A 27,364-nucleotide genomic window follows, 5' to 3' on the forward strand; every position below is an offset into this window, starting at 1 on the left:
AAATAAAGTGGTGATCCTAACTGACCTAATACAGGGCTTTTTTACTAGGATTAAATGTCAGGAATTGTGAAAAACTGAGTTTAAACTTATTTGGCTAAGGTGTATGTAAACCTCCGACTTCAACTGTATATATATATATATATATAGTGAAATAACAGGTCTCAGAGATGCAGAGGAGAAATATATGTTACTATTAATCTCAGAAGAAACCAGTCTGTTTTGTTATAGTTGTGTCAGAATCATCATATACTGTAATATACATTATTATTATACTGTGGGAAGAGTATATTACAGAATTACCATATTTAATCCAAAAAAAAAAAGACCTCTAGAAAATTCTTACTTTAGAACATAAGCAAAGTCGAATGGAGGTTTTTACCAGAGAATTTTAGTTTGCAAAGTATAATACTATATCATTTACTTGATTGGTTGATTGAGAATCAAATCACTGCAGTGATACCGAAATGGTGTAATCCGAAGTTCAAAGACTCAAATCTCCTGTAGTAGTTTCGGGTGGGTCCCTTTAGTGTGGACCATTCCATTGACCAGGGCTTTCCTCCTCCAGGTGTTTGCTCCAACCCCAGTTGAATTACAATCAAGTGTGCTAGATTAGGATTGATGTGAAAACGGTATCTCTCCAGGAAGAGGGTTGGAGAGCACTGCCGTAGACTGTTCTCTCTGCTACCGCACAGCAAGTCTGGAACCACCAGGACCCTGAACAGGTTCTAACCCGAAGCCGTAAGACTGCTAAGCAAGACTGTTATCTCTGATCTGACCTGTTTATCAACCCGTGTTATCTATGATCTGACCTGTTATCTTTGATCTGACCTGTTTATCAACCCCTGTTATCTCTGATCTGACCTGTTATCTTTGATCTGACCTGTTTATCAACCCCTGTTATCTCTGATCTGACCTGTTGATCAACCCCTGTTATCTCTGATCTGACCTGTTATCTTTGATCTGACCTGTTTATCAACCCCTGTTATCTCTGATCTGACCTATTTATCAACCCCTGTTGTCTCTGATCTGACCTGTTATCTTTGATCTGACCTGTATATCAACCCCTGTTATCTCTGATCTGACCTATTTATCAACCCCTGTTGTCTCTGATCTGACCTGTTATCTCTGATCTGACCTGTTATCTCTGATCTGACCTGTTATCTCTGATCTGACCTGTTATCTCTGATCTGAACTGTTATCTCTGATCTGACCTGTTATCTCTGATCTGACATGTACCAATGAAGTTCACAGGCTTATTGATCCCTGTTATCTCTGATCTGACCTGTTATCTCTGATCTGACCTGTTATCTCTGATCTGACCTGGTATCTCTGATCTGACCTGGTATCTCTGATCTGACCTGTTATCTCTGATCTGACCTGTTATCTCTGATCTGACCTGTTATCTCTGATCTGACCTGTTATCTCTGATCTGACCTGTTATCTCTGATCTGACCTGTTATCTCCGGTGTTACTTTAACCCTGTATGGAGTGCAAATGGTTTTTACATGGTCAAAACCTGCTTGCGCTGTTTGTTATAAAACAGGTGAAAACACATTATGATAATATTAATGCCGTCTGTACTGGCCCTCTTAAGGGGAGAAGACACACCTAAATATATATTTCAACAGAGGTGAAAGTGGTGCTGTTGTGTGATTGGAACTTTCCTGAGTTTATGAAAGTCAAAAAAATGTAAAAAGAGAAAATGTAAAACACGTATAAATGACAGTATGTCTTTCTTTAAATAGCACGGCTCCTCTGACAGCCGTATAGCGTGTGTAGAGTCTTTTCGTCACATTTCCCATGGTGCTTCCTTTCGCGCTACGCTGCTTCTTGCTTCCCTGGAACGGGAACGTCAGGAGCAGCGGATGGTAACCGCGGTGACGCTCTACGCTGCCGAGAAGTTAGATCTGATGGAATCCTCTCGTAACTGACGGTGCTTCCCGATGTCACATTCCTCCCTCGCCGTGCGCCTCTCAATGGTTATCCTGTAGTTCTTCCTGTTAAGAACAAGACAAAAGGCTTTGAGAAGGGTTTGAATCGTCTGTCTTCTCCTTTAGGCCAAGGTCGGTAAATGTGCACAGATTCTTGTTTACAGTGAAATGGGGCCTCCTGCTATAGTTTCCTACTAGATCAGCCCTGTAGCAGGAAAACAGCATCCACTCTTACTAGATCAGCCCTGTAGCAGGAAACCAGCATCCACTCTTACTAGATCAGCCCTGTAGCAGGAAACCAGCATCCACTCTTACTAGATCAGCCCTGTAGCAGGAAACCAACATCCACTCTTACTAGATCAGCCCTGTAGCAGGAAACCAGCATCCACTCTAACTAGATCAGCCATGTAGCAGGAAAACAGCATCCACTCTATTTAGATCAGCCCTGTAGCAGGAAACCAGCATCCACTCTTACTAGATCAGCCCTGTAGCAGGAAACCAGCATCCACTCTTACTAGATCAGCCCTGTAGCAGGAAACCAGCATCCACTCTTACTAGATCAGCCCTGTAGTACGAAACCAGCATCCACTCTTACTAGATCAGCCCTGTAGTACGAAACCAGCATCCACTCTTACCAAATGAGCCACACAGACAGTACTGAACATGACATGTGCTGTTTTACCTGATGAAGTAGAAGGCCATTAGCAGTGCTGTCCCTAGCAGGGCTCCCACTATGATCCCAGTAACAGCAGATACTCCTAGTCCACCTGCTTGGAGAAGAAGAGGGAGGCTATTAGTAAGGTTAACGGTACCTCTGCTGCACACCTGGGTTACTACAGTACTACAGTATATCCACCTGGGTTACTACAGTACTACAGTATACCCACCTGGGTTCCTACAGTACTACAGTGTACCAACCTGGGTTACTACAGTACTATAGTATATCCACCTGGGTTACGACAGTACTACAGTATACCCACCTGGGTTCCTACAGTACTACAGTGTACCAACCTGGGTTACTACAGTACTACAGTATACCCACCTGGGTTACTACAGTAGTACAGTGTACCAACCTGGGTTACTACAGTACTACAGTGTACCAACCTGGGTTACTACAGTACTACAGTGTACCAACCTGGGTTACTACAGTACAACAGTATACCCACCTGGGTTACTACAGTAGTACAGTGTACCCACCTGGGTTACTACAGTAAATCCACCTGGGTTCCTATAGTATACCCACCTGGGTTTGTACAGTACTACAGTATACACACCTGGGTTCCTACAGTATACACACCTGGGTTCCTACAGTATACCCACCTGGGTTACTACAGTACTACAGTATATCCACGTGGGTTACTACAGTACTACAGTACACCCACCTGGGTTACTACAGTATACCCACCTGGGTTACTACAGTATACCCACCTGGGTTACTACAGTATATCCACCTGGGTTACTACAGTACTACAGTATACCCACCTGGGTTCGTACAGTATAGCAACCTGGGTAACTACAGTACTACAGTATATCCACCTGGGTTACAACAGTACTACAGTATACCCACCTGGGTTCGTACAGTACTACAGTATATCCACCTGGGTTACTACAGTATACCCACCTGGGTTACTACAGTACTACAGTATACCCACCTGGGTTCGTACAGTATAGCCACCTGGGTTACTACAGTATATCCACCTGGGTTCGTACAGTACTACAGTATATCCACCTGGGTTACTACAGTACTACAGTATATCCACCTGGGTTACTACAGTACTACAGTATATCCACCTGGGTTACTACAGTACTACAGTATATCCACCTGGGTTACTACAGTACCACAGTATATCCACCTGGGTTACTACAGTACTACAGTATACCCACCTGGGTTACTACAGTAATACAGTATACCCACCTGGGTTACTACAGTACTACAGTATACCCACCTGGGTTACTACAGTACTACAGCACATCCACCTGGGTTACTACAGTACTACAGTATATCAACCTGGGTTACTACAGTACTACAGTATATCAACCTGGGTTACTACAGTACTACAGTATATCAACCTGGGTTACTACAGTATACCCACATGGGTTACTACAGTACTACAGTATACCCACCTGGGTTACTACAGTATACCCACCTGGGTTACTACAGTATACCCACCTGGGTTACTACAGTATACCCACCTGGGTTACTACAGTACTACAGTATACCCACCTGGGTTACTACAGTACTACAGTATACCCACCTGGGTTACTACAGTATACCTACCTGGGTTACTACAGTACTACAGTATATCCACCTGGGTTACTACAGTATATCCACCTGGGTTACTACAGTACTACAGTATACCCACCTGGGTTACTACAGTATACCCACCTGGGTTACTACAGTACTACAGTATACCCACCTGGGTTACTACAGTACTACAGCACATCCACCTGGGTTACTACAGTACTAAAGTATATCAACCTGGGTTACTACAGTACTACAGTATATCAACCTGGGTTACTACAGTACTACAGTATATCCACCTGGGTTCCTACAGTACTACAGTATATCCACCTGGGTTACTACAGTATACCCACCTGGGTTACTACAGTACTACAGTATATCCACCTGGGTTACTACAGTACTACAGTATATCCACCTGGGTTACTACAGTACTACAGTATACCCAACTGGGTTACTACAGTACTACAGTATACCCACCTGGGTTACTACAGTATACCCACCTGGGCTACTACAGTATATCCACCTGGGTTACTACAGTACTACAGTATACCCACCTGGGTTCGTACAGTATAGCCACCTGGGTAACTACAGTACTACAGTATATCCACCTGGGTTACTACAGTATACACACCTGGGTTCCTACAGTATACCCACCTGGGTTTGTACAGTACTACAGTATACACACCTGGGTTCCTACAGTATACACACCTGGGTTCCTACAGTATACCCACCTGGGTTACTTCAGTACTACAGTATACCCACCTGGGTTACTACAGTACTACAGTATACCCACCTGGGTTTGTACAGTACTACAGTATACCCACCTGGGTTACTACAGTATACCCACCTGGGTTACAACAGTATACCCACCTGGGTTACTACAGTATACCCACCTGGGCTACTACAGTACTACAGTATACCCACATGGGTTACTACAGTATACCCACCTGGGTTACTACAGTATACCCACCTGGGTTACTACAGTATACCCACCTGGGTTACTACAGTATACCCACCTGGGTTACTACAGTACTACAGTATACCCACCTGGGATACTACAGTACTACAGTATATCCACCTGGGTTACTACAGTACTACAGTATAACCACCTGGGTTACTACAGTATACCCACCTGGGTTACTACAGTACTACAGTATACCCACCTCGGTTACTTCAGTATACCCACCTGGGTTACTACAGTACTACAGTATATCCACCTGGGATACTACAGTACTACAGTATACCCACCTGGGTTACTACAGTACTACAGTATATCCACCTGGGTTACTACAGTACTACAGTATATCCACCTGGGTTACTACAGTACTACAGTATATCAACCTGGGTTACTACAGTACTACAGTATATCAACCTGGGTTACTACAGTACTACAGTATATCCACCTGGGTTCGTACAGTATAGCCAACTGGGTTCCTACAGTACTACAGTATATCCACCTGGGTTACTACAGTACTACAGTATATCCACCTGGGTTACTACAGTACTACAGTATATCCACCTGGGTTACTACAGTACTACAGTACACCCACCTGGGTTACTACAGTATACCCACCTGGGTTACTACAGTATACCCACCTGGGTTACTACAGTATATCCACCTGGGTTACTACAGTACTACAGTATACCCACCTGGGTTCGTACAGTATAGCAACCTGGGTAACTACAGTACTACAGTATATCCACCTGGGTTACTACAGTACTACAGTACACCCACCTGGGTTACTACAGTATACCCACCTGGGTTACTACAGTATACCCACCTGGGTTACTACAGTATATCCACCTGGGTTACTACAGTACTACAGTATACCCACCTGGGTTCGTACAGTATAGCAACCTGGGTAACTACAGTACTACAGTATACCCACCTGGGTTCGTACAGTACTACAGTATATCCACCTGGGTTACTACAGTATACCCACCTGGGTTACTACAGTACTACAGTATACCCACCTGGGTTCGTACAGTATAGCCACCTGGGTTACTACAGTATATCCACCTGGGTTCGTACAGTACTACAGTATATCCACCTGGGTTACTACAGTACTACAGTATATCCACCTGGGTTACTACAGTACTACAGTATATCCACCTGGGTTACTACAGTACTACAGTATATCCACCTGGGTTACTACAGTACTACAGTATATCCACCTGGGTTACTACAGTACTACAGTATATCCACCTGGGTTACTACAGTACCACAGTATATCCACCTGGGTTACTACAGTACTACAGTATACCCACCTGGGTTACTACAGTAATACAGTATACCCACCTGGGTTACTACAGTACTACAGTATACCCACCTGGGTTACTACAGTACTACAGCACATCCACCTGGGTTACTACAGTACTACAGTATATCAACCTGGGTTACTACAGTACTACAGTATATCAACCTGGGTTACTACAGTACTACAGTATATCAACCTGGGTTACTACAGTATACCCACCTGGGTTACTACAGTATACCCACCTGGGATACTACAGTACTACAGTATATCCACCTGGGTTACTACAGTACTACAGTATATCAACCTGGGTTACTACAGTATATCCACCTGGGTTACTACAGTATATCCACCTGGGATACTACAGTACTACAGTATATCCACCTGGGTTACTACAGTACTACAGTATATCAACCTGGGTTACTACAGTACTACAGTATATCAACCTGGGTTACTACAGTACTACAGTATATCCACCTGGGTTCGTACAGTATAGCCACCTGGGTAACTACAGTACTACAGTATATCCACCTGGGTTACTACAGTATACCCACCTGGGTTACTACAGTATACCCACCTGGGTTACTACAGTATATCCACCTGGGTTACTACAGTATACCCACCTGGGTTAATACAGTACTACAGTATACCTACCTGGGTTCGTACAGTACTACAGTATACCCACCTGGGTTACTACAGTATATCCACCTGGGTTACTACAGTATACCTACCTGGGTTCGTACAGTACTACAGTATACCCACCTGGGTTACTACAGTATATCCACCTGGGTTAATACAGTACTACAGTATACCCACCTGGGTTCGTACAGTACTACAGTATACCCACCTGGGTTGCTACAGTATATCCACCTGGGGTCCTACAGTATATCCACCTGGGTTCGTACAGTATACCCACCTGGGTTACTACAGTATATCCACCTGGGTTACTATAGTACACCCACCTGGGTTCGTACAGTATACCCACCTGGGTTACTACAGTACTACAGTATACCCACCTGGGGTCCTACAGTATATCCATCTGGGTTCGTACAGTATACCCACTCGGGTTACTACAGTACTACAGTATATCCACTTGGGTTACTACAGTATACCCACCTGGGTTCGTACAGTATATCCACCATTTTTTATATTTTTTTTATTTCACCTTTATTTAACCAGGTAGGCCAGTTGAGAACAAGTTCTCATTTATAACTGCGACCTGGCCAAGATAAAGCAAAGCAGTGCGACACAAACATCAACACAGAGTTACACATGGAATAAACAAGCGTACAGTCAATAACACAATAGGGGGAAAAAAGTCTATATACAGTGTGTGCAAATGGCGTGAGGAGGTAAGGCAATAAATAGGCCAATAGTATCAAAGTAATTACAATTTAGCAGATTAACACTGGAGGGATAAATGAGCAGATGGTGATGTTCAAGTCGAGATGCTGGTGTGCAAAAGAGCAGAAAAGTAAATAAAAACAATATGGGGATGAGGTAGATTGGGTGGGCTATTTACAGATGGACTATGTGCAGCTGCAGCGATCGGTTAGCTGATCAGATAGTTGATGTTTAAAGTTGGTGAGGGATATAAGTCTCCACCTTCAGCGATTTTTGCAATTCGTTCCAGTCACTGGCAGCAGAGAACTGGGAGGAAAGGTGCCCCCAAAAAAAATCCAGAAAATCACATTGTAGGATCTTTAATGAATTTATTTGCAAATTATGGTGGAATATAAGTATTTGGTCAATATCAAAAGTTGATCTCAATACTTTGTTATATACCCTTTGTTGGCAATGACAGAGGTCAATCATTTTCTGTAAGTCTTCACAAGGTTTTCACACACTGTTGCTGGTATTTTGGCCCATTCCTCCATGCAGATCTCCTCTAGAGCAATTATGTTTTGGGGCTGTTGATGGGCAACACGGACTTTCAACTCCCTCCAAAGATTTTCTATGGGGTTGAGATCTGGAGACTGGCTAGGCCACTCCAGGACCTTGAAATGCTTCTTACGAAGCCCCTCCTTCGTTGTGTTTGGGATCATTGTCAAGCTGAAAAACCCAGCCACGTTTCATCTTCAATGCTCTTGCTGATGGAAGGAGGTTTTCACTCAAAATATCACGATACATGGCCCCATTCATTCTTTCCTTTACACGGATCAGTCGTCCTGGTCCTTTTGCAGAAAAACAGCCCCAAAGCATGATGTTTCCACTCCCATGCTTCACAGTAGGTTTGGTGTTCTTTGAATGCAACTCAGCATTCTTTGTCCTCCAAACACGACGAGTTGAGTTTTTACCAAAATTTTTTATTTTGGTTTCATCTGACCATATGACATTCTCCCAATCTTCTTCTGGATCATCCAATTGCTCACTTCAGACAGGCCTGGACATGTACTGGCTAAAGCAGGGGGACACGTCTGGCACTGCAGGATTTGAGTCCCTGGCGACTTAGTGTGTTACTGATGGTAGGCTTTGTTACTTTGGTCCCAGCTCTCTGCAGGTCATTCACTAGGTCCCCCCGTGTGGTTTTGGGATTTTTGCTCACCGTTCTTGTGATAATTTTGACCCCACGGGGTGAGATCTTGCGTGGAGCCCCAAATCTAGGGAGATTATCAGTGGTCTTGTATGTCTTCCATTTCCTAATAATTGCTCCCACAGTTGATTTCTTCAAACCAAGCTGCTTACCAATTGCAGATTCAGTCTTCCCAGCCTGGTGCAGGTCTACAATTTTGTTTCTGGTGTCCTTTGACAGCTCTTTGGTCTTGGCCATAGTGAAGTTTGGAGTGTGACTGTTTGAGGTTGTGGACAGGTGTTTTTTATACTGATAACAAGTTCAAACAGGTGCCATTAATACAGGTAACGAGTGGAGGACAGAGGAGCCTCTTAAAGAAGAAGTTACAGGTCTGTGAGAGCCAGAAATCTTACTTGTTTGACCAAATACTTATTTTCCACCATAATTTGCAAATAAATTCATTAAAGATCCTACAATGTGATTTTCTGGATTTTTTTTCTAATTTTGTCTGTCATAGTTGAAGTGTACGTATGATGAAAATTATAGGCCTCTCTCATCTTTTTAAGTGGGAGAACTTGCACAATTGGTGGCTGACTAAATACTTTTTTGCCCCACTGTATATCGTCTGATAAATAATAACAATAATAAAGTAATAATAAATAATAATAATAAAGTAATAATAAATAAATACTAAATAATAATAATAAAGTAATAATAAATAAATACTAAATAATAATAAAGTAATAATACATAATAATAATAAATGAATAATAAATAATAATAATAATAATAAAGTAATAATACATAATAATAATAAATGAATAATAAATGAATAATAAATAATAATAATAATAATAAAGTAATAATGTGACGTTATTTGTTCCATTTGACAGTGGAAACCCTGGCGGTATTATATTTATCTGAGAGAGAGGCGGATATATATATTTTACAAAAAAAAAATATATATATATTATTTGTCCGTCTGAAACGAAAGATTTCAAAGAAATAAATACGTATATGTCGTTGAACAACCCCTTGATTAGATATTTTTTTTTTAAACGTATTTTATAACTTCTTTAATAAACAATAAAAGCAAATTTACCAACATTTCTGAAAATGGATATATAGATTTGGGGAAATGAACTCTTTGTATATTCTTTCAAAATATTGTATGAATGCATTTTATTTGAACACAATTACTGTCAATGGTGGTACCTGTCGTAGATATTAGAGGTAGGTGTAATAATGATTTAATTGATCATCCGTATCCGTTTACAGTTGATGGTTATCCAGACACAATGCATGCCTGCCTACCTCTGGAGCTAGTCGCGAAGACCTGATCGCAATCAGAATGTGGACAAGATCAGAAAAAAAAGGTGCATTTAAACGGCAGGTATAAACAGGGTTAGAGCGCCAGAGGCAGAGGGAGGAGTTGTGTTTGTTGGCGTGTGGTGCAGACAGACAGATATAACAGATATATTACAGATCATTAGTGATAATTTACATGATTTGTCTGGCAGGTCTGCGTGGGAGACTCTGTGTAGTCCTCTCAGGGTGAAGTGGTCAGGCTTGAACCCCGGAAGCATCTGGAAACTCTCCTTCACACCATAGTAGTTACACACCGTCTGAGAACACACACAAGGGAAACAACTGCCGTCAATCTCAAATAGGGCCCACATATTGAGAAGTACTAGAAAAGGACAACTAGGAGGAGAAGGGGGCATTTGACAAGCCAGAGAGTATTCTATGGAAGCTGTACAGTCCTTTACGAACGTCATTTAGAAGGGGGCATTTGACAAGTCAGATAGCAGATAACATTGTATGGAAGCTGTACAGTCCTTTACGAACGTCATTTAGAAGGGGGCATTTGACAAACCAGAGAGCATTCTATGGAAGCTGTACAGTCCTTTACGAACGTCATTTAGAACGGGGTATTTGACAAGCCAGATAGCAGATAGCATTGTATGGAAGCTGTACAGTCCTTTACGAACGTCATTTAGAAGGGGGCATTTGACAAGTCAGATAGCAGATAGCATTGTATGGAAGCTGTACAGTCCTTTACGAGCGCCATTTAGAAGGGGGCATTTGAACAGCCGTTTGGCATTCTATACCATTTATACAGTCCGTTGAGAAAGATTTGTGCCATCTAAAAACAAACACCTGATCACTAGCGATGCTAGAGGTTACAGGATTAGGTTGGATGTTATCTGCGGTGGAAGGTTTTCTTCTTACATCATAGGTAGTAGGAGCGCTGATACAGGGTCAGTTTGGCTTTTTACATAATTATGAATAAGATAACATGGACAGAGGGGACCTGATCCTAGATCAGCACTCCTACTGAGACTATGACCTGATCCTAGATCAGCACTCCTACTGAGACTCTTTGTGACCTGATCCTAGATCAGCACTCCTACTGAGACTATGTCCTGATCCTAGATCACCACTCCTACTGAGACTATGTCCTGATCCTAGATCAGCACTCCTACTGAGACTATGTCCTGATCCTAGATCAGCACTCCTACTGAGACTATGTCCTGATCATAGATCACCACTCCTACTGAGACTCTGTATGACCTGATCATAGATCACCACTCCTACTGAGACTCTGTATGACCTGATCCTAGATCACCACTCCTACTGAGACTATGTCCTGATCCTAGATCACCACTCCTACTGAGACTCTTTATGACCTGATCCTAGATCACCACTCCTACTGAGACTATGATCTGATCCTAGATCACCACTCCTACTGAGACTATGATCTGATCCTAGATCAGCACTCCTACTGAGACTATGACCTGATCCTAGATCACCACTCCTACTGAGACTCCTTATGACCTGATCCTAGATCACCACTCCTACTGAGACTATGATCTGATCCTAGATCACCACTCCTACTGAGACTATGATCTGATCCTAGATCACCACTCCTACTGAGACTCTGTATGACCTGATCCTAGATCACCACTCCTACTGAGACTATGATCTGATCCTAGATCACCACTCCTACTGAGACTATGTCCTGATCCTAGATCACCACTCCTACTGAGACTATGATCTGATCCTAGATCACCACTCCTACTGAGACTCTGTATGACCTGATCCTAGATCAGTACTCCTACTGAGACTCTTTGTGACCTGATCCTAGAACAAATCCAATGTTATTTGTCACATACACATGGTTAGCAGATGTTAATGGTCACATGGTTAGCAGATGTTAATGGTCACATACACATGGTTAGCAGATGCTTCTACACCTGCATTGCTTGCTGTTTGGGGTTTTAGGCTGGGTTTCTGTACAGCACTTTGAGATATCAGCTGATGTACGAAGGGCTATATAAATAAATTTGATTTGATTTGATTTGATTAATGCGAGTGTAGCGAAATGCTTGTGCTTCTAGTTCCGACAATGCAGTAATAACCAACGAGTAATCTAACCTAACAATCCCACAACTACTACCTTATACAAGGATAATATGTACATAAAGATATATGAATGAGTGATGGTACAGAGCGGCATAGGCAAGATGCAGTAGATGGTATAGAGTACAGTATATACATATGAGATGAGTATGTAAACAAAGTGGCATAGTTAAAGTGGCTAGTGATACATGTATTACATAAAGATGCAGTAGATGATATAGAGTACAGTATATACGTATACATATGAGATGAATAATGTAGGGTATGTAAACATTATATTAGGTAGCATTGTTTAAAGTGGCTAGTGATACATTTATTACATACAGATGCAGTAGATGGTATAGAGTACAGTATATACGTATACATATGAGATGAGTAATGTTGGGTATGTAAACATTATATTAAGTGGCATTGTTTAAAGTGGCTAGTGATACATTTATTACATCAATTTTCATTATTAAAGTGGCTGGAGTTGAGTCAGTGTGTTGGCAGCTGACACTCAATGTTAGTGGTGGCTGTTTAACAGTCTGATGGCCTTGAGATAGAAGCTGTTTTTCAGTGTCTCGGTCCCAGCTTTGATGCACCTGTACTGACCTCACCTTCTGGATGATAGCGGGGTGAACAGGCAGTGGCTCGGGTGGTTGTTGTCCTTGATGATCTTTATGGCCTTCCTGTGACATCGGGGGGTGTAGGTGTCCTGGAGGGCAGGTAGTTTTCCCCCGGTGATGCGTTGTGCAGACCTCACTACCCTCTGGAGAGCCTTACGGTTGTGGGCGGAGCAGTTGCCGTACCAGGCGGTGATACAGCCCGACAGGATGCTCTCGATTGTGCATCTGTAGAAGTTTGTGAGTGCTTTTGGTGACAAGCCAAATTTCTTCAGCCTCCTGAGGTTGAAGAGGCGCTGCTGCGCCTTCTTCACGACGTTGTCTGTGTGGGTGGACCAATTCAGTTTGTCCGTGATGTGTACGCCGAGGAACTTAAAACTTACTACCCTCTCCACGACTGTCCCGTCGACGTGGACACCACTCTCAGATGCTTACTGAATAAGGGCCCTGATGTAGGAGGGTTGGTGTTAGGTTTTGTTCTTACCTCATAGGTGCCTGCCTCTGTGTTTGTCATGCTCATCACAGAGAAGTCTCCGTATCTGTCTCCGTTGAAGTCCATAGACACCTGGCCTGCGATGCCTGCCCAGCGACCAGAGGACCAGCGGCATGCAAAGAATGGTAGAATTAATTAGCAAGAGCCCAACATTCCAAGGAAAACAGAGAGCAGAGAGCGGAGTGGAGAAATTCCAGCACCGGCCAATATAACAGGAAATCCCATCTCTCCTCCCGCCGTTTGTGTTGGCAGGCCCTCCAAGATTTGTAATTTCATCCCTACGGCTGTGTTCCCAAAAATTGTTGGCATTTTTAACATATTATTTATTTTAACAAGAAAATATGACCCTGTTCTTGACGATTCCTGCTGAACAAAACACTGTTACTTCACGTTGAGAGCTGGCAATGCATTGGCTTTTTAACCAGTTTGGCGAGAGGGGACATCCGTTCTGTAACGGGGACTCTAATCACAGCAGATGAAAGGTCTTGTTCTCCGTGTTGACTCTGCCTCATTCCTTTAAGACTTTAACTGGAGTTATCTGGAGGACATTATTCTGCAACTGGAGTCTGTCACCATACTGTTTGTTGGGTGTACAGAGGACGTATGGTGAAGAGACAGGGGTCTGTAGTGGTGAATAGACAGGGGTCTGTAGTGGTGAAGAGACAGGGGTCTGTAGTGGTGAAGAGACAGGGGTCTGTAGTGGTGAATAGACAGGGGTCTGTAGTGGTGAAGAGACAGGGGTCTGTAGTGGTGAAGAGACAGGGGTCTGTAGTGGTGAATGGACAGGGGTCTGTAGTGGTGAATAGACAGGGGTCTGTAGTGGTGAATAGACAGGGGTCTGTAGTGGTGAATAGACAGGGGTCTGTAGTGGTGAATAGACAGGGGTCTGTAGTGGTGAAGAGACAGGGGTCTGTAGTGGTGAATAGACAGGGGTCTGTAGTGGTGAAGAGACAGGGGTCTGTAGTGGTGAAGAGACAGGGGTCTGTAGTGGTGAAGAGACAGGGGTCTGTAGTGGTGAATAGACAGGGGTCTGTAGTGGTGAAGAGACAGGGGTCTGTAGTGGTGAAGAGACAGGGGGCTGTAGTGGTGAATAGACAGGGGTCTGTAGTGGTGAAGAGACAGGGGTCTGTAGTGGTGAAGAGACAGGGGTCTGTAGTGGTGAAGAGACAGGGGTCTGTAGTGGTGAAGAGACAGGGGTCTGTAGTGGTGAAGAGACAGGGGTCTGTAGTGGTGAATAGACAGGGGTCTGTAGTGGTGAATAGACAGGGGTCTGTAGTGGTGAAGAGACAGGGGTCTGTAGTGGTGAAGAGACAGGGGTCTGTAGTGGTGAATGGACAGGGGTCTGTAGTGGTGAATAGACAGGGGTCTGTAGTGGTGAATAGACAGGGGTCTGTAGTGGTGAATAGACAGGGGTCTGTAGTGGTGAATAGACAGGGGTCTGTAGTGGTGAAGAGACAGGGGTCTGTAGTGGTGAATAGACAGGGGTCTGTAGTGGTGAAGAGACAGGGGTCTGTAGTGGTGAAGAGACAGGGGTCTGTAGTGGTGAAGAGACAGGGGTCTGTAGTGGTGAATGGACAGGGCTCTGTAGCAGCCTACTTGGTGTGTGAACTGCTGCCTGCTCATAACTTGCAGATAGTTGTTGACACATCAACCAGGATCAAAGGAACCAGGATCAAAGGGGAGGGCCATTTGTGATTTGTTTCACTCTCATAGGCAATCAGCAATTAGTAGAGGGAGGTGTGCTCTCCACCTATGCTAGGCAATCAGCAATTAGTAGAGGGAGGTGTGCTCTCCACCTATGCTAGGCAATCAGCAATTAGTAGAGGGAGGTGTGCTCTCCACCTATGCTAGGCAATTAGCAATTAGTAGAGGGGGGTGTGCTCTCCACCTATGCTAGGCAATTAGCAATTAGTAGAGGGAGGTGTGCTCTCCACCTATGCTAGGCAATTAGCAATTAGTAGAGGGAGGTGTGCTCTCCACCTATGCTAGGCAATTAGCAATTAGCAATTAGTTCAGTGAGGTCATTACGAGCTTACAGAATAGGGCTGCGGGCAGCTGAGCGATAATGGAGGGAAAATAAACTTCCGGAGGCCTTTTCATCCTTTCACTCCCTCCTCTTCCTCTGTATCCACTGTTATAGCCTCTTTCTATCACTCTAAATATCAAGCTTCTGCCTCTAAATGTAGGAAACTCTTTTCCACCTTCTCCTCCCTCCTTAATCTCCCCCCCCCCCCCTTCCTCCCTCTCTGAGGACAACTTTGTCAAAAACTTTGAAAAACAGGTTGACGACATCCACTACTCATTCACTCAGCCTATTGAGTCCACTCATTCACTCAGCCTATTGAGTCCACTGGTCCCCCTCATTCACTCAGCCTATTGAGTCCACTGGTCCCATTCATTCACTCAGCCTATTGAGTCCACTGGTCCCACTCATTCACTCAGCCTATTGAGTCCACTGGTCCCCCTCATTCACTCAGCCTATTGAGTCCACTGGTCCCACTCATTCACTCAGCCTATTGAGTCCACTGGTCCCACTCATTCACTCAGCCTATTGATTCCACTGGTCCCACTCATTCACTCAGCCTATTGAGTCCACTGGTCCCACTCATTCACTCAGCCTATTGAGTCCACAGGTCCCACTCACACAGAACTACCCTACGCCTTGACCTCTTTCTACCCTCTCTCTCCAGATTAAATCCTTATGAGTAGTGAGGTCTGGCCGCCCGACAACCTGTTCGCTCAACCCCATCCCCTCGTCCCTTCTACAGCTCTGGAGATCTTCTTCCATTCCTCACGTCCCTCATCAACTCATCCATGAACCATCAGATCCTCCACCAAACCTATCAGGTCTGGGCGTCTCAGTCTCTATCATATCCTCCTCTCCACCCTCTCAGGGCTGGGCGTCTCAGGCTCTATCAGATCCTCCTCTCCACTCTCTCAGGGCTGGGCGTCTCAGGCTCTATCAGATCCTCCTCTCCACCCTCTCAGGGCTGGGCGTCTCAGGCTCTATCAGATCCTCCCCTCCACCCTCTCAGGGCTGGGCGTCTCAGGCTCTATCAGATCCTCCTCTCCAACCTCTCAGGGCTGGGTGTCTCAGGCTCTATCAGATCCTCCTCTCCACCCTCTCAGGGCTGGGCGTCTCAGGCTCTATCAGATCCTCCCCTCCACCCTCTCAGGGCTGGGTGTCTCAGGCTCTATCAGATCCTCCTCTCCACCCTCTCAGGGCTGGGCGTCTCAGGCTCTATCAGATCCTCCCCTCCACCCTCTCAGGGCTGGGCGTCTCAGGCTCTATCAGATCCTCTTCTCCACCCTCTCAGGGCTGGGCGTTTCAGGCTCTATCAGATCCTCCCCTCCACCCTCTCAGGGCTGGGCGTCTCAGGCTCTATCAGATCCTCCTCTCCACCCTCTCAGGGCTGGGCGCCTCAGGCTCTATCAGATCCTCCCCTCCACCCTCTCAGGGCTGGGCGTCTCAGGCTCTATCAGATCCTACTCTCCACCCTCTCAGGGCTGGGTGTCTCAGGCTCTATCAGATCCTCTTCTCCACCCTCTCAGGGTAGGGCGTCTCAGGCTCTATCAGATCATCCCCTCCACCCTCTCAGGGCTGGGCGTCTCAGGCTCTATCAGATCCTCCTCTCCACCCTCTCAGGGCTGGGCGTCTCAGGCTCTATCAGATCCTCCCCTCCACCCTCTCAGGGCTGGGTGTCTTAGGCTCTATCAGATCCTCCCCTCCACCCTCTCAGGGCTGGGCGTCTCAGGCTCTATGAGATCCTCCTCTCCACCCTCTCAGGGCTGGGCGTCTCAGGCTCTATCAGATCCTCCTCTCCACCCTCTCAGGGCTGGGCGTCTCAGGCTCTATCAGATCCTCCTCTCCACCCTCTCAGGGCTGGGCGTCTCAGGCTCTATCAGATCCTCCTCTCCACCCTCTCAGGGCTGGGTGTCTCAGGCTCTATCAGATCCTCCTCTCCACCCTCTCAGGGCTGGGCGTCTCAGGCTCTATCAGATTCTCCTCTCCACCCTCTCAGGGCTGGGTGTCTCAGGCTCTATCAGATCCTCCTCTCCACCCTCTCAGGGCTGGGCGTCTCAGGCTCTATCAGATCCTCCTCTCCACCCTCTCAGGGCTGGGTGTCTCAGGCTCTATCAGATCCTCCTCTCCACCCTCTCAGGGCTGGGCGTCTCAGGCTCTATCAGATCCTCCTCTCCACCCTCTCAGGGCTGTGTGTCTCAGGCTCTATCAGATCCTACTCTCCACCCTCTCAGGGCTGGGCGTCTCAGGCTCTATCAGATCCTCCCCACCACCCTCTCAGGGCTGGGTGTCTCAGGCTCTATCAGATCCTCCTCTCCACCCTCTCAGGGCTGGGCGTCTCAGGCTCTATCAGATCCTCCCCTCCACCCTCTCAGGGCTGGGTGTCTCAGGCTCTATCAGATCCTCCTCTCCACCCTCTCAGGGCTGGGCGTCTCAGGCCTGGGAGTCTCAGGCTCTATCAGATCCTCCCCTCCACCCTCTCAGGGCTGGGTGTCTCAGGCTCTATCAGATCCTCCTCTCCACCCTCTCAGGGCTGGGTGTCTCAGGCTCTATCAGATCCTCCTCTCCACCCTCTCAGGGCTGGGCATCTCAGGCCTGGGAGTCTCAGGCTCTATCAGATCCTCCCCTCCACCCTCTCAGGGCTGGGTGTCTCAGGCTCTATCAGATCCTCACCTCCACCCTCTCAGGGCTGGGTGTCTCAGGCTCTATCAGATCCTCCTCTCCACCCTCTCAGGGCTGGGCGTCTCAGGCTCTATCAGATCCTCCGCCTTCACCCTCTCAGGGCTGGGCGTCTCAGGCTCTATCAGATCCTCCTCTCCACCCTCCCAGGGCTGGGCGTCTCAGGCTCTATCAGATCCTCCTCTCCACCCTCTCAGGGCTGGGCATCTCAGGCTCTATCAGATCCTCCCCTCCACCCTCTCAGGGCTGGGCGTCTCAGGCTCTATCAGATCCTCCTCTCCAACCTCTCAGGGCTGGGCATCTCAGGCTCTATCAGATCCTCCCCTCCACCCTCTCAGGGCTGGGTGTCTCAGGCTCTATCAGATCCTCCCCTCCACCCTCTCAGGGCTGGGTGTCTCAGGCTCTATCAGATCCTCCTCTCCACCCTCTCAGGGCTGGGCGTCTAAGGCTCTATCAGATCCTCCTCTCCACCCTCTCAGGGCTGGGCGTCTCAGGCTCTATCAGATCCTCCTCTCCACCCTCTCAGGGCTGGGTGTCTCAGGCTCTATCAGATCCTCCCCTCCACCATCTCAGGGCTGGGCGACTAAGGCTCTATCAGATCCTCCTCTCCACCCTCTCAGGGCTGGGTGTCTCAGGCTCTATCAGATCCTCCTCTCCACCCTCTCAGGGCTGGGTGTCTCAGGCTCTATCAGATCCTCCCCTCCAACCTCTCAGGGCTGGGTGTCTCAGGCTCTATCAGATCCTCCTCTCCACCCTCTCAGGGCTGGGTGTCTCAGGCTCTATTAGATCCTCCCCTCCACCCTCTCAGGGCTGGGTGTCTCAGGCTCTATCAGATCCTCCACTCCACCCTCTCAGGGCTGGGTGTCTCAGGCTCTATCAGATCCTCCCATCCACCCTCTCAGGGCTGGGTGTCTCAGGCTCTATCAGATCCTCCCCTCCACCCTCTCAGGGCTGGGTGTCTCAGGCTCTATCAGATCCTCCTCTCCACCCTCTCAGGGCTGGGCGTCTCAGGCTCTATCAGATCCTCCCCTCCACCCTCTCAGGGCTGGGCGTCTCAGGCTCTATCAGATCCTCCTCTCCACCCTCTCAGGGCTGGGCGTCTCAGGCTCTATCAGATCCTCTTCTCCACCCTCTCAGGGCTGGGCGTCTCAGGCTCTATCAGATCCTCCCCTCCACCCTCTCAGGGCTGGGCGTCTCAGGCTCTATCAGATCCTCCTCGCCACCCTCTCAGGGCTGGGCGTCTCAGGCTCTATGAGATCCTCCCCTCCACCCTCTCAGGGCTGGGCATCTCAGGCTCTATCAGATCCTCCTCTCCACCCTCTCAGGGCTAGGCGTCTAGGCTCTATCAGATCCTCCTCTCCACCCTCTCAGGGCTGGGTGTCTCAGGCTCTATCAGATCCTCCTCTCCACCCTCTCAGGGCTGGGCGTCTCAGGCTCTATCAGATCCTCCGCCTTCACCCTCTCAGGGCTGGGCGTCTCAGGCTCTATCAGATCCTCCTCTCCACCCTCCCAGGGCTGGGCGTCTCAGGCTCTATCAGATCCTCCTCTCCACCCTCTCAGGGCTGGGCATCTCAGGCTCTATCAGATCCTCCCCTCCACCCTCTCAGGGCTGGGCGTCTCAGGCTCTATCAGATCCTCCTCTCCAACCTCTCAGGGCTGGGCATCTCAGGCTCTATCAGATCCTCCCCTCCACCCTCTCAGGGCTGGGTGTCTCAGGCTCTATCAGATCCTCCCCTCCACCCTCTCAGGGCTGGGTGTCTCAGGCTCTATCAGATCCTCCTCTCCACCCTCTCAGGGCTGGGCGTCTCAGGCTCTGTCAGATCCTCCCCTCCACCCTCTCAGGGCTGGGCGTCTCAGGCTCTATCAGATCCTCCTCTCCACCCTCTCAGGGCTGGGCGTCTCAGGCTCTATCAGATCCTCCACTCCACCCTCTCAGGGCTGGGCATCTCAGGCTCAATCAGATCCTCCTCTCCACCCTCTCAGGGCTGGGCGTCTAAGGCTCTATCAGATCCTCCTCTCCACCCTCTCAGGGCTGGGTGTCTCAGGCTCTATCAGATCCTCCTCTCCACCCTCTCAGGGCTGGGAGTCTCAGGCTCTATCAGATCCTCCGCCTTCACCCTCTCAGGGCTGGGCGTCTCAGGCTCTATCAGATCCTCCTCTCCACCCTCCCAGGGCTGGGCGTCTCAGGCTCTATCAGATCCTCCTCTCCACCCTCTCAGGGCTGGGCATCTCAGGCTCTATCAGATCCTCCCCTCCACCCTCTCAGGGCTGGGCGTTTCAGGCTCTATCAGATCCTCCTCTCCAACTTCTCAGGGCTGGGCATCTCAGGCTCTATCAGATCCTCCCCTCCACCCTCTCAGGGCTGGGCGTCTCAGGCTCTATCAGATCCTCCCCTCCACCCTCTCAGGGCTGGGCGTCTCAGGCTCTATCATATCCTCCCCTCCACCCTCTCAGGGCTGGGCGTCTCAGGCTCTATCAGATCCTCCCCTCCACCCTCTCAGGGCTGGGCATCTCAGGCTCTATCATATCCTCCCCTCCACCCTCTCAGGGCTGGGTGTCTCAGGCTCTATCAGATCCTCCCCTCCACCCTCTCAGGGCTGGGCGTTTCAGGCTCTATCAGATCCTCCCCTCCACCCTCTCAGGGCTGGGCGTCTCAGGCTCTATCAGATCCTCCTCTCCAACTTCTCAGGGCTGGGCATCTCAGGCTCTATCAGATCCTCCTCTCCACCCTCTCAGGGCTGGGCGTCTCAGGCTCTATCAGATCCTCCCCTCCACCCTGTCAGGGCTGGGCGTCTCAGGCTCTATCAGATCCTCCTCTCCACCCTCTCAGGGCTGGGCGTCTCAGGCTCTATCAGATCCTCCTCTCCACCCTCTCAGGGCTGGGCGTCTCAGGCTCTATCAGATCCTCCCCTCCACCCTCTCAGGGCTGGGCGTCTCAGGCTCTATCAGATCCTCCTCTCCACCCTCTCAGGGCTGGGCATCTCAGGCTCTATCAGATCCTCCCCTCCACCCTCTCAGGGCTGGGCGTCTCAGGCTCTATCAGATCCTCCTCGCCACCCTCTCAGGGCTGGGCGTCTCAGGCTCTATGAGATCATCCCCTCCACCCTCTCAGGGCTGGGCGTCTCAGGCTCTATCAGATCCTCCTCTCCACCCTCTCAGGGCTGGGCGTCTAAGGCTCTATCAGATCCTCCTCTCCACCCTCTCAGGGCTGGGTGTCTCAGGCTCTATCAGATCCTCCTCTCCACCCTCTCAGGGCTGGGAGTCTCAGGCTCTATCAGATCCTCCGCCTTCACCCTCTCAGGGCTGGGCGTCTCAGGCTCTATCAGATCCTCCTCTCCACCCTCCCAGGGCTGGGCGTCTCAGGCTCTATCAGATCCTCCTCTCCACCCTCTCAGGGCTGGGCATCTCAGGCTCTATCAGATCCTCCCCTCCACCCTCTCAGGGCTGGGCGTCTCAGGCTCTATCAGATCCTCCTCTCCAACCTCTCAGGGCTGGGCATCTCAGGCTCTATCAGATCCTCCCCTCCACCCTCTCAGGGCTGGGCGTCTCAGGCTCTATCAGATCCTCCCCTCCACCCTCTCAGGGCTGGGCGTCTCAGGCTCTATCATATCCTCCCCTCCACCCTCTCAGGGCTGGGCGTCTCAGGCTCTATCAGATCCTCAACTCCACCCTCTCAGGGCTGGGCATCTCAGGCTCTATCATATCCTCCCCTCCACCCTCTCAGGGCTTGGTGTCTCAGGCTCTATCAGATCCTCCCCTCCACCCTCTCAGGGCTGGGCGTCTCAGGCTCTATCATATCCTCCCCTCCACCCTCTCAGGGCTGGGCGTCTCAGGCTCTATCAGATCCTCCCCTCCACCCTCTCAGGGCTGGGCGTCTCAGGCTCTATCAGATCCTCCTCTCCACCCTCTCAGGGCTGGGCGTCTCAGGCCTGGGAGTCTCAGGCTCTATCAGATCCTCCCCTCCACCCTCTCAGGGCTGGGTGTCTCAGGCTCTATCAGATCCTCCTCTCCACCCTCTCAGGGCTGGGCGTCTCAGGCCTGGGAGTCTCAGGCTCTATCAGATCCTCCCCTCCACCCTCTCAGGGCTGGGCGTCTCAGGCTCTATCAGATCCTCCCCTCCACCCTCTCAGGGCTGGGAGTCTCAGGCTCTATCAGATCCTCCCCTCCACCCTCTCAGGGCTGGGCGTCTCAGGCTCTATCAGATCCTCCCCTCCACCCTCTCAGGGCTGGGCGTCTCAGGCTCTATCAGATCCTCCCCTCCACCCTCTCAGGGCTGGGCGTCTCAGGCTCTATCAGATCCTCCTCTCCACCCTCTCAGGGCTGGGCGTCTCAGGCCTGGGAGTCTCAGGCTCTATCAGATCCTCCCCTCCACCCTCTCAGGGCTGGGCGTCTCAGGCTCTATCAGATCCTCTCCTCCACCCTCTCAGGGCTGGGAGTCTCAGGCTCTATCAGATCCTCCCCTCCACCCTCTCAGGGCTGGGCGTCTCAGGCTCTATCAGATCCTCCCCTCCACCCTCTCAGGGCTGGGCGTCTCAGGCTCTATGAGATCCTCCCCTCCACCCTCTCAGGGCTGGGCATCTCAGGCTCTATCAGATCCTCCTCTCCACCCTCTCAGGGCTAGGCGTCTAAGGCTCTATCAGATCCTCCTCTCCACCATCTCAGGGCTGGGTGTCTCAGGCTCTATCAGATCCTCCTCTCCACCCTCTCAGGGCTGGGCGTCTCAGGCTCTATCAGATCCTCCGCCTTCACCCTCTCAGGGCTGGGCGTCTCAGGCTCTATCAGATCCTCCTCTCCACCCTCCCAGGGCTGGGCGTCTCAGGCTCTATCAGATCCTCCTCTCCACCCTCTCAGGGCTGGGCATCTCAGGCTCTATCAGATCCTCCCCTCCACCCTCTCAGGGCTGGGCGTCTCAGGCTCTATCAGATCCTCCTCTCCAACCTCTCAGGGCTGGGCATCTCAGGCTCTATCAGATCCTCCCCTCCACCCTCTCAGGGCTGGGTGTCTCAGGCTCTATCAGATCCTCCCCTCCACCCTCTCAGGGCTGGGTGTCTCAGGCTCTATCAGATCCTCCTCTCCACCCTCTCAGGGCTGGGCGTCTCAGGCTCTATCAGATCCTCCCCTCCACCCTCTCAGGGCTGGGCGTCTCAGGCTCTATCAGATCCTCCTCTCCACCCTCTCAGGGCTGGGCGTCTCAGGCTCTATCAGATCCTCCACTCCACCCTCTCAGGGCTGGGCATCTCAGGCTCTATCAGATCCTCCTCTCCACCCTCTCAGGGCTGGGCGTCTAAGGCTCTATCAGATCCTCCTCTCCACCCTCTCAGGGCTGGGTGTCTCAGGCTCTATCAGATCCTCCTCTCCACCCTCTCAGGGCTGGGAGTCTCAGGCTCTATCAGATCCTCCGCCTTCACCCTCTCAGGGCTGGGCGTCTCAGGCTCTATCAGATCCTCCTCTCCACCCTCCCAGGGCTGGGCGTCTCAGGCTCTATCAGATCCTCCTCTCCACCCTCTCAGGGCTGGGCATCTCAGGCTCTATCAGATCCTCCCCTCCACCCTCTCAGGGCTGGGCGTCTCAGGCTCTATCAGATCCTCCTCTCCAACTTCTCAGGGCTGGGCATCTCAGGCTCTATCAGATCCTCCCCTCCACCCTCTCAGGGCTGGGTGTCTCAGGCTCTATCAGATCCTCCCCTCCACCCTCTCAGGGCTGGGCGTCTCAGGCTCTATCAGATCCTCCTCTCCACCCTCTCAGGGCTGGGCGTCTCAGGCCTGGGAGTCTCAGGCTCTATCAGATCCTCCCCTCCACCCTCTCAGGGCTGGGCGTCTCAGGCTCTATCAGATCCTCTCCTCCACCCTCTCAGGGCTGGGCGTCTCAGGCTCTATCAGATCCTCCCCTCCACCCTCTCAGGGCTGGGCGTCTCAGGCTCTATCAGATCCTCCCCTCCACCCTCTCAGGGCTGGGCGTCTCAGGCTCTATGAGATCCTCCCCTCCACCCTCTCAGGGCTGGGCATCTCAGGCTCTATCAGATCCTCCTCTCCACCCTCTCAGGGCTAGGCGTCTAAGGCTCTATCAGATCCTCCTCTCCACCATCTCAGGGCTGGGTGTCTCAGGCTCTATCAGATCCTCCTCTCCACCCTCTCAGGGCTGGGCGTCTCAGGCTCTATCAGATCCTCCGCCTTCACCCTCTCAGGGCTGGGCGTCTCAGGCTCTATCAGATCCTCCTCTCCACCCTCCCAGGGCTGGGCGTCTCAGGCTCTATCAGATCCTCCTCTCCACCCTCTCAGGGCTGGGCATCTCAGGCTCTATCAGATCCTCCCCTCCACCCTCTCAGGGCTGGGCGTCTCAGGCTCTATCAGATCCTCCTCTCCAACCTCTCAGGGCTGGGCATCTCAGGCTCTATCAGATCCTCCCCTCCACCCTCTCAGGGCTGGGTGTCTCAGGCTCTATCAGATCCTCCCCTCCACCCTCTCAGGGCTGGGTGTCTCAGGCTCTATCAGATCCTCCTCTCCACCCTCTCAGGGCTGGGCGTCTCAGGCTCTATCAGATCCTCCCCTCCACCCTCTCAGGGCTGGGCGTCTCAGGCTCTATCAGATCCTCCTCTCCACCCTCTCAGGGCTGGGCGTCTCAGGCTCTATCAGATCCTCCACTCCACCCTCTCAGGGCTGGGCATCTCAGGCTCTATCAGATCCTCCTCTCCACCCTCTCAGGGCTGGGCGTCTAAGGCTCTATCAGATCCTCCTCTCCACCCTCTCAGGGCTGGGTGTCTCAGGCTCTATCAGATCCTCCTCTCCACCCTCTCAGGGCTGGGAGTCTCAGGCTCTATCAGATCCTCCGCCTTCACCCTCTCAGGGCTGGGCGTCTCAGGCTCTATCAGATCCTCCTCTCCACCCTCCCAGGGCTGGGCGTCTCAGGCTCTATCAGATCCTCCTCTCCACCCTCTCAGGGCTGGGCATCTCAGGCTCTATCAGATCCTCCCCTCCACCCTCTCAGGGCTGGGCGTCTCAGGCTCTATCAGATCCTCCTCTCCAACTTCTCAGGGCTGGGCATCTCAGGCTCTATCAGATCCTCCCCTCCACCCTCTCAGGGCTGGGTGTCTCAGGCTCTATCAGATCCTCCCCTCCACCCTCTCAGGGCTGGGCGTCTCAGGCTCTATCATATCCTCCCCTCCACCCTCTCAGGGCTGGGCGTCTCAGGCTCTATCAGATCCTCCCCTCCACCCTCTCAGGGCTGGGCATCTCAGGCTCTATCAGATCCTCCCCTCCACCCTGTCAGGGCTGGGCGTCTCAGGCTCTATCAGATCCTCCTCTCCACCCTCTCAGGGCTGGGCGTCTCAGGCTCTATCAGATCCTCCTCTCCACCCTCTCAGGGCTGGGCGTCTCAGGCTCTATCAGATCCTCCCCTCCACCCTCTCAGGGCTGGGCGTCTCAGGCTCTATCAGATCCTCCTCTCCACCCTCTCAGGGCTGGGCATCTCAGGCTCTATCAGATCCTCCCCTCCACCGTCTCAGGGCTGGGCGTCTCAGGCTCTATCAGATCCTCCTCGCCACCCTCTCAGGGCTGGGCGTCTCAGGCTCTATGAGATCATCCCCTCCACCCTCTCAGGGCTGGGCGTCTCAGGCTCTATCAGATCCTCCTCTCCACCCTCTCAGGGCTGGGCGTCTAAGGCTCTATCAGATCCTCCTCTCCACCCTCTCAGGGCTGGGTGTCTCAGGCTCTATCAGATCCTCCTCTCCACCCTCTCAGGGCTGGGAGTCTCAGGCTCTATCAGATCCTCCGCCTTCACCCTCTCAGGGCTGGGCGTCTCAGGCTCTATCAGATCCTCCTCTCCACCCTCCCAGGGCTGGGCGTCTCAGGCTCTATCAGATCCTCCTCTCCACCCTCTCAGGGCTGGGCATCTCAGGCTCTATCAGATCCTCCCCTCCACCCTCTCAGGGCTGGGCGTCTCAGGCTCTATCAGATCCTCCTCTCCAACCTCTCAGGGCTGGGCATCTCAGGCTCTATCAGATCCTCCCCTCCATCCTCTCAGGGCTGGGCGTCTCAGGCTCTATCAGATCCTCCCCTCCACCCTCTCAGGGCTGGGCGTCTCAGGCTCTATCATATCCTCCCCTCCACCCTCTCAGGGCTGGGCGTCTCAGGCTCTATCAGATCCTCAACTCCACCCTCTCAGGGCTGGGCATCTCAGGCTCTATTAAATCCTCCCCTCCACCCTCTCAGGGCTGGGTGTCTCAGGCTCTATCAGATCCTCCCCTCCACCCTCTCAGGGCTGGGCGTCTCAGGCTCTATCATATCCTCCCCTCCACCCTCTCAGGGCTGGGCGTCTCAGGCTCTATCAGATCCTCCCCTCCACCCTCTCAGGGCTGGGCGTCTCAGGCTCTATCATATCCTCCCCTCCACCCTCTCAGGGCTGGGCGTCTCAGGCTCTATCAGATCCTCCCCTCCACCCTCTCAGGGCTGGGCGTCTCAGGCTCTATCAGATCCTCCTCTCCACCCTCTCAGGGCTGGGCGTCTCAGGCCTGGGAGTCTCAGGCTCTATCAGATCCTCCCATCCACCCTCTCAGGGCTGGGTGTCTCAGGCTCTATCAGATCCTCCTCTCCACCCTCTCAGGGCTGGGCGTCTCAGGCCTGGGAGTCTCAGGCTCTATCAGATCCTCCCCTCCACCCTCTCAGGGCTGGGCGTCTCAGGCTCTATCAGATCCTCCCCTCCACCCTCTCAGGGCCGGGAGTCTCAGGCTCTATCAGATCCTCCCCTCCACCCTCTCAGGGCTGGGCGTCTCAGGCTCTATCAGATCCTCCCCTCCACCCTCTCAGGGCTGGGCGTCTCAGGCTCTATCAGATCCTCCCCTCCACCCTCTCAGGGCTGGGCGTCTCAGGCTCTATCAGATCCTCCTCTCCACCCTCTCAGGGCTGGGCGTCTCAGGCCTGGGAGTCTCAGGCTCTATCAGATCCTCCCCTCCACCCTCTCAGGGCTGGGCGTCTCAGGCTCTATCAGATCCTCCCCTCCACCCTCTCAGGGCTGGGCGTCTCAGGCTCTATCAGATCCTCCCCTCCACCCTCTCAGGGCTGGGCGTCTCAGGCTCTATCAGATCCTCCCCTCCACCCTCTCAGGGCTGGGAGTCTCAGGCTCTATCAGATCCTCCCCTCCACCCTCTCAGGGCTGGGCGTCTCAGGCTCTATCAGATCCTCCCCTCCACCCTCTCAGGGCTGGGCG

At 50.9% G+C, this 27,364-nt stretch overlaps 1 protein-coding gene across 1 annotated transcript in view; it reads right to left on the reverse strand.

The window, feature by feature from the left end:
- Window positions 1-368: 368 nt before the first annotated feature.
- The window catches only part of LOC139390034 (atrial natriuretic peptide receptor 3-like), a 97,493-nt gene continuing 70,497 nt past the window's right edge, over window positions 369-27,364 (reverse strand). Inside the window, exons 5-8 of the mRNA XM_071137145.1 lie at window positions 13,453-13,547; window positions 10,445-10,565; window positions 2,614-2,698; window positions 369-1,997 (exon numbers count right to left, since the gene is read on the reverse strand). Of these exons, the coding sequence (XP_070993246.1) occupies window positions 1,886-1,997; window positions 2,614-2,698; window positions 10,445-10,565; window positions 13,453-13,547 (413 nt within the window). The 3' untranslated portion in view covers window positions 369-1,885. The remainder of the gene's footprint in view (window positions 1,998-2,613; window positions 2,699-10,444; window positions 10,566-13,452; window positions 13,548-27,364) is intronic.

The sequence above is a fragment of the Oncorhynchus clarkii genome, chromosome 30 (genome assembly GCF_045791955.1).
Source record: "Oncorhynchus clarkii lewisi isolate Uvic-CL-2024 chromosome 30, UVic_Ocla_1.0, whole genome shotgun sequence".
NCBI lineage: Eukaryota > Metazoa > Chordata > Actinopteri > Salmoniformes > Salmonidae > Oncorhynchus > Oncorhynchus clarkii.